The sequence below is a fragment of the Tetrao urogallus genome (genome assembly GCF_951394365.1).
Source record: "Tetrao urogallus genome assembly, chromosome: 3".
Lineage (NCBI taxonomy): Eukaryota > Metazoa > Chordata > Aves > Galliformes > Phasianidae > Tetrao > Tetrao urogallus.
The window spans coordinates 11,084,799-11,091,502 of NC_136815.1; the positions used below are offsets into that span (position 1 = coordinate 11,084,799).

Below are 6,704 nucleotides of genomic sequence, written 5' to 3' on the forward strand. Positions count from 1 at the left end.
CTTAAAAGTACAATAACTACAAAGTGATGCTTTTATTCTGTTTGAGTCAATTTTAAACAAATACCTCACGGCTTAGGAAAGAACATCTTAATCACCCAAGAGAGTCAGAGTCAGCGTTAAGAGTCTCATTCAAGTGCTGTTCCACACCATCATCATCTTCTTCGCCACTATCCGAGCTGTCGTTATCTTCATTTAATTCATTTTCAGCATCAGCAGCTTCTTCTGCAACTAGTACAGGATCTGCATTTGGTGGCACAAACCCGTTGTTGTTAGAGATGTTGGCGTTCTCCTTGTCCTCAATATACACTTTCTGATGGCACATGGGGCAAGTGTCCTGAATGTACAGCCACTTCCGAAGACAAAGTGCATGAAAGTAATGGTTGCACGGAGTAATGCGAGCAGACGTGGTGAACTCGTGGTAGCAGATTGCACATACGTCATCTATTTCACGGAGCCGGCTTCCTTTCACCTCTGGAAGGGAGTTTATTTTCTTAACAGCAGTCCTGCGATTTATAAAAGTCTTCCAGCCATTCTTTGCTTGCAAATAGATGTTGAAGTACGCGTGCAGACACATCATGCAAGCGCGGATCTTACTTCCCGATTCAAAAACCATTGTGTAAGCTCCATTTCCGAACATGATGACTCCAAATATAAACTCAATAATATTGCCAGTGGAGCGAACGTAATAGACGTAGTCGTCAAGCTTTTCCCACAGCACGTTGTAGTAGCCGTCGATCATAAACAATACATAAACAGTGATAGAAACGATTACTTTCAGGCAGAGCTCTACGCAGAACGCGGTAACTGCGAAAAGCCACGTGTTCAGTGCGTAGTGGTGCCAGAGGACGTAGCTGAGCAGAACCGGCAGGATGAAAAGGCAAGCTGAAACAAACAGCACGGGGAAGTGTCTGCGGAACGACGGCACGTGGGAGGCACTGAGAGACATCAGCACGGGGTCTGTCATTCCATGGATAAAATGCAGGACTGCGGTTAGCAAAAGGCACATGTTTCGGCTCAGACGAACTAGTCTTTCTTCTGGTTTCAGTCCGCTTAAACCAGTCTGCAGAGCCAAAATGAAAAACAGAACAGGTGCTACAAAACCCAGCCTTTTGTCGTCCTCGTCGGTCGACCCAATGAAGGCCAAGATGCCAAGTCCCAAATAATGTGCTATGGAGGAAATGACAGCACTCATGCCTAACACAGTTAAGGTAGAATCACACCCACTTATTATTAGGCTGCAGATCAGTTCCCAACAATTATCCCACGAAATCAAGAAGAATTTGTCTTCCGTATTAGTTTCAGCCATCTTTACAACATATGTCAATACCACAGCTTGTGCTGTAAGTCTCGTCAGCCAGAAGACACGCAGAACAGCTGGAAATCGAATCCTTTTCCATGTATCTTCCACCAATAGCTGTAATCCATAAATGCGATACATGTGCCTCACCAGCAGATAAACATACCGCACTGAGTAATAGAACCACTTGATTTTCGTAACTAAAATGACTGTGGTGTTCAGTGTCAGCACTAGGCCTGAAATAAAAACTAGCATCTGTCGGACATGTAAAGGTAGTTCAACAACCAAGCCAATTACAGGAATCAGTATATCCAGGATGATTAGCTGGGAATATACAGACTGCATGTTCAGCAACGTAACGTATCCGATTCCGAAGGTAAGCTGAAGGATGGAAAGCGCCATCCATAGCGAAGGTCCTTTATGAGGGAGGAACTGAATTCCAAAAGCTGCTGTGTAGTAGGCACTGTAGAAGTTTATGTGCAAAGAAGCATAGTAATTCACCAACACTGAAGTTGCAGCCAGCAGAAATGCCGAGGCGATCATATAAAACTTGAAAAGTGCTCGCTGTTGTAACACCAGAACAATGCTGGATACAAAGACACCTAAAAACAGATGGGAACCATTTAGTTCTCAGCAGAAACTGAGTAACAGAATTTACCTATTAGCTTTGCAGCAATGCTCTCCCATTAGACACTCCTAACTTTGCATTAGCAATGACGATATCTTCAGAGAACAGACTAAAGAACCACTTTTATCTGGAGAAGGCAAGGTTGAGGATTAGAAAAAAGCAGTGGGCATGGAACACAAAGCCTAGGGCAGCAGGCATGGCCCTGAGCTGCACGAGTGCAAGGAGCGTTTGGACACCACTCTCAGACACAAGTTTTGGATTTGGGTGGTCCATGCGGAGCCAGGAGTTGGACTCCATGATCCTTGTGGGTCCCTTCCAACTGGGGATAATCTGATTCACTTCTATGATCTGTATATAATACAGATGTGCACTGCTGTGATGGAGAGCCAATTTAAGCATAAGTCAGCACTGTTATTAAGTCTATCTTAACAGTTTCAGACTGGAGCACCAACAGTGTCCAAGTCCTCAAAGATTGTTCCCCGACCAGCCCTGATATCTACAGGTAGGTAAACTCTAAAAGCAGGAAAGAATTACCAGATACAGCACCAGTAAATTCAGTGAATTTTACACATTTATCCAATATTGAGCCCCCTCTTCACCTGAGCAAAGCACCTAACTACAAACACCCACACTGGCCAAAGTGTCAGGACAGCCTGCAAAACAGTCGAGACAAATTTTCTCAGAGGACAGGCATGAAAGAGAGCTAGGGGACGAGGCAGGCAGGTCACCGAGAGGCTAACAGCTTTCCTACATCACACAATTAACTCTGGTGTAACCCCACCAGGTGAAGCACTCTGAAAGGCTTTGGCAAAGTCCCCCATTCTCCACCTATAATTGAACTGAGCAACAGCATGTATATTTTTTTGGTACACAGATGTAGAATGCAAGGAAGAAACGGTAACAGTAAGAAGGGGAAAAATGAACAAGAATTAATAGCAAAAGGCAGAGTACTCCTAAAAAAGTTACTGCATCTTAAAGGTACTCCTTGCAAGCAGCACTGGCTGATGTAACAATGTTCTCCTTAACTAATCATTAACCTCGGGAAGCTGACTGAGGGAAGAACACAGTCATTCAGGAAGCGCCTTCTGCTCAGTCCTTCCATGAAAAGCTCAAACTCACGAGACACAACACTTTCTAAAATGAGTCTGACCATTTCATTGCCTTTTCATGCATACCATAATAAACAACCGTAGGAGAGTCGGGTAGTTGGGTACTGCATGTGATCTTAAAATACTGACCTTTCACGTGCAAGCCATCCCTGAAACAATATTACAGTGAGCTGATAAGAGAGAAAAGCTACACCTACAGGCTCCCCCGTTGGGGCTGTAGCAAATTGTACAACATATATATTGCCAATACACATGGAGGAGCCAAGGCCCGCAGGGAGCCTGAAAAGACCCCAGAGGCTACTGAGATCTCTGGCAGGGGAGGGGAGCACCCCACTCCTCTCCTCCAGCCATGGCATACCATCCATCTTTTTGCCATGACCAAGTGGTTCTGCGCAGTGGAAATGCTTACAAAGCACACGCAGAATCTGAAAGATGAACAGCGGAGACAAAGCAAGGTTAGCCTGAAAGATTAAAGACAAACTTTACTGCAGTTTGCTTCTACAGTGTGTCCAACCCAATGAACCTGCATAGAATGAAAGTGAAGGAAGAATCCAACTGAGCATTCCTGCATTAAAGCTTTTTAAAAATCATACAAACTCCCGTTAGCATTCTTGAAGTAAAACATATCCCAGAGTAATTCAGAGCTGTTCGACACCATTTTTGAAAGCTATCAGGTCTCTCCAGTTAAGATTAGCTGTTCAGAGACAGCAAATGGCAACAAAAAAGGGCAACTTCACCTGTATTTAATTACAGCAAGATCCAACATAAATATCTCAGCGTGTCCTAACAACAGCAAAGCCCCAGCTCTGTGTCCTGGTTTCGGCGGGGACAGAGTTAACTTTCTCCCAGTAGCTGGTCTGGTGCTGTGTTTTGGATTTCAGATTAGAACGTTGATAACACACCAGTGTTTTGGTCTTGCTGAGCCATGCTGCACAGAGCAAAGAACGTTTCAGCTTCTTGTACTGTAGAACTGGGGACTGCCACTGCTCAGGGACTGGCTTGGCATTGGTCAGAAGATGCTGAGCAACTGTGTTATGCATTACTATTATTATTTTCCCCTTCACTTTTCTGTCCCATTAAACTGTCCATCTCAATCCATTTGTTTTATCCCCCCCTGCCCCCATTCTCTTCCCCATCCAATTGAGGGAGGACGAGCAACAGAACAGCTGTGTGGTGCTGATCTGCCTGCTGGGTTAAACCGCAGCACCCTGTAATCCTTAAATTCACAGGAAAAAAATAACTACTGACTGAACCACACGGAAAGTCTTTAGCATCATCCTGAAGCAGTTACAATTTTATTTAATTTTTGGAAAGCTGAGAACCACAGCCCACTTGTCTCAAATCACAGCCCCTCACAAACTGCTCCCAAAGCTCTCATTGGAGGCAGGGGAGGGATCAACCAGTTCCCCACACCCTTCCAGCAAAGTGATCACAATCCTGAAGAGGTGCTTCATAACTTAATCTCATTATCACACACTTAAGAGAGATCATCTGAAAATGTATCTCCTATTCCCATTTACGTTGGACTAAGTTCAAGGCACTTCCTACAGCATCTCTGTTACACAATGAATGGCTCCCAAAAATTGCTTTAGTGATGTGCTGCAACGTCATTGTTTTTTTAAAGGAACTGCTTACCAGTGAGATGCACTCTTAGCAATTACATAAAGGTAGAAGCTCCAGAAATGGGAAATAAGAGGGGTATCCCCGCTGCAAAAAGGCACAGAATCACAAATACCCTGAAGGGTCCCACCGGGATTAGGAGTCCAACTCCTGGCTCCCACACCCAAAATCCAAACCCGATGAGAGCACTGCCCAAATGCTCTCTGAACTCCAGGCTGTGACCACTGCCCTGTGGAGCTGCCTTGTGCTCCCTAGAGTAGCAGCCCAAACCAAACCCCTGCTCCGGGTTTCTCCTGGCTCTCCTCTTGCCTGCTGCCCTGCTTTACTTCACCCTTTTTCCCCTCTGCTATTGCAACACCATCCCCACTGCGCTTCTTGCTGTTTACGTTCCCTTTTAACCTCTCCTCTGACTTTCCTCCCCTGACAGCTGTACCACCCATGTCCCTGCCTTTTTTTTTTTTTTTTCCCCTGACACAAACACCAAAACCACACCAAGCCACCGCGCCGCAGGCCAAGCTCCTGGCTGCGTTTCAGCGTCCCTGTTCCTTCCTGTCTCGGGCTGCCATCCCCACTGCAGTTCAGTTTCACTCTCACAGCGGCAGGCAGCGTTACTCGTGGTACACAACCCCTCAGCACCGCGCAGCATACCAAAGACAGCACCACATTGTTACACCAGTGACTTAACCTCCAGAAAAAAAGAAAAGCAGAAAAAGCTGGAAAGCAACCAGTTGGAAGAGCTCTCAAGTTTGTGAATTCAGTCTGGGGCACTTTCGGGCTTCCATTCCCGAGGTAAGGGACCTGGCAGCGTACCTCGGCCAGGCAGCTACCGACGCGCGCCTATGAAACGCACAGCCGCGGCGTCACATGGCTGCCACACGCTGTGGAAGCCTCCAGACACTGCGAGTGGCAGCCGGCAGCACCCGGCAGGAGCCGGCCCCGCGGCACACGGCACCCGGCAGCGCTCGCACCAACCTCGGGTGGCTTCCGAGGCCCCGTTCGCTGCGAGGACAACAGAAAGCACCACACATCGCCGCCCTGTAGCCGGGGCCGCACACAGAGAGCCCGGGAACGGGGATGGGTGTGGGATACTGAGGGGCCACGGGGACAGACGGCGCTCCGGCCGACAGAAGGGGGAAGACAACAGCCACAGCGCCGAGGGAAGAGCCCGGGGCAGCAGAAAGCAGGCAGCGGGAAGGAAGGGGTCGGAGCTGAGGGAAGGGGCCGAGGAGAGCCCGAGGCGGCACAGCAGCTGCGAACGAGGCCGGCAGTACGGGGAGGTGGGGGCCGAGGGAGCAGCGAGGTCGAGGCCCGGCCCGGACGAGGCCGCCCGGAGCCGCCCCCAGCGCCCCGCCGGGCCCGGACGGTGTCTCACCCAGCAGCCGCAGCAGCACGCCCAGCAGCGCGGCGCACACGGAGCCGCCCGGCAGCGGGGCCGAGTTGAAGATGGCGTCGATGAGAAACAGGCTGGGCACCCGCAGCGCGACCTCCAGCCCGGACCGCAGCCGCGGGCCCGGCCGCGGCCACGGGAGCTGCGGAGGGCCCGGGGCCGCCATCCCCCGGCGAGGGGAAAGGCCGCCGGCGCCTCCCGCCCGCTCGGGAGCGGTGGGGCGGCCGCGGGGGTAGCGAGGGAACCCGGTGAGCCGCTACCGCCCCGCTCCCGCCGCCGCCCGACCCGGCCGGGCCCCCCGGCGCGCCGCCGCCGCCTCCATGTTCCCTCTGCGGTCCCTCCGTGGGGCCGGGCCCGGCCGGGCGGCGAGGCGGGGCCGCGGGGCGTCACAGAGTGCGGCACCGCCCCCGCTCCCCCCCACCGCCCCCGGAGGGCCCCGGCCCTGGGGTGAGCGCGGGGCCGGGCCGTGCGGAGTTCGTCTCGGCTCTGGCGGAGCCGGTTGGCGGAATGCGGGGGAAGCCCGCGTGCTGAGACATCGGCGATACACAGGGGTGAACTCCTCTGGCGCCTACGAGCCTCCCGCGCGGGGAATCCTTCCCAAATGAAAGCGCTTGCTTGTTTGGATGCGCTGTCAGTGAGTTCTGCTGCGCCAGCTGCGGGCCC

General features: G+C 51.1%; 1 protein-coding gene across 1 annotated transcript; it reads right to left on the reverse strand.

Moving 5' to 3' along the window:
* Positions 1 to 91: 91 nt before the first annotated feature.
* Positions 92 to 6,207, reverse strand: RNF139 (ring finger protein 139; the record flags this gene model as incomplete). Its single annotated transcript, XM_079533037.1, has 2 exons — positions 92 to 1,899; positions 6,027 to 6,207. 2 exons carry the CDS (start codon positions 6,205 to 6,207, stop codon positions 92 to 94), a joined length of 1,989 nt encoding a protein of 662 aa, XP_079389163.1.
* Positions 6,208 to 6,704: the final 497 nt, after the last annotated feature.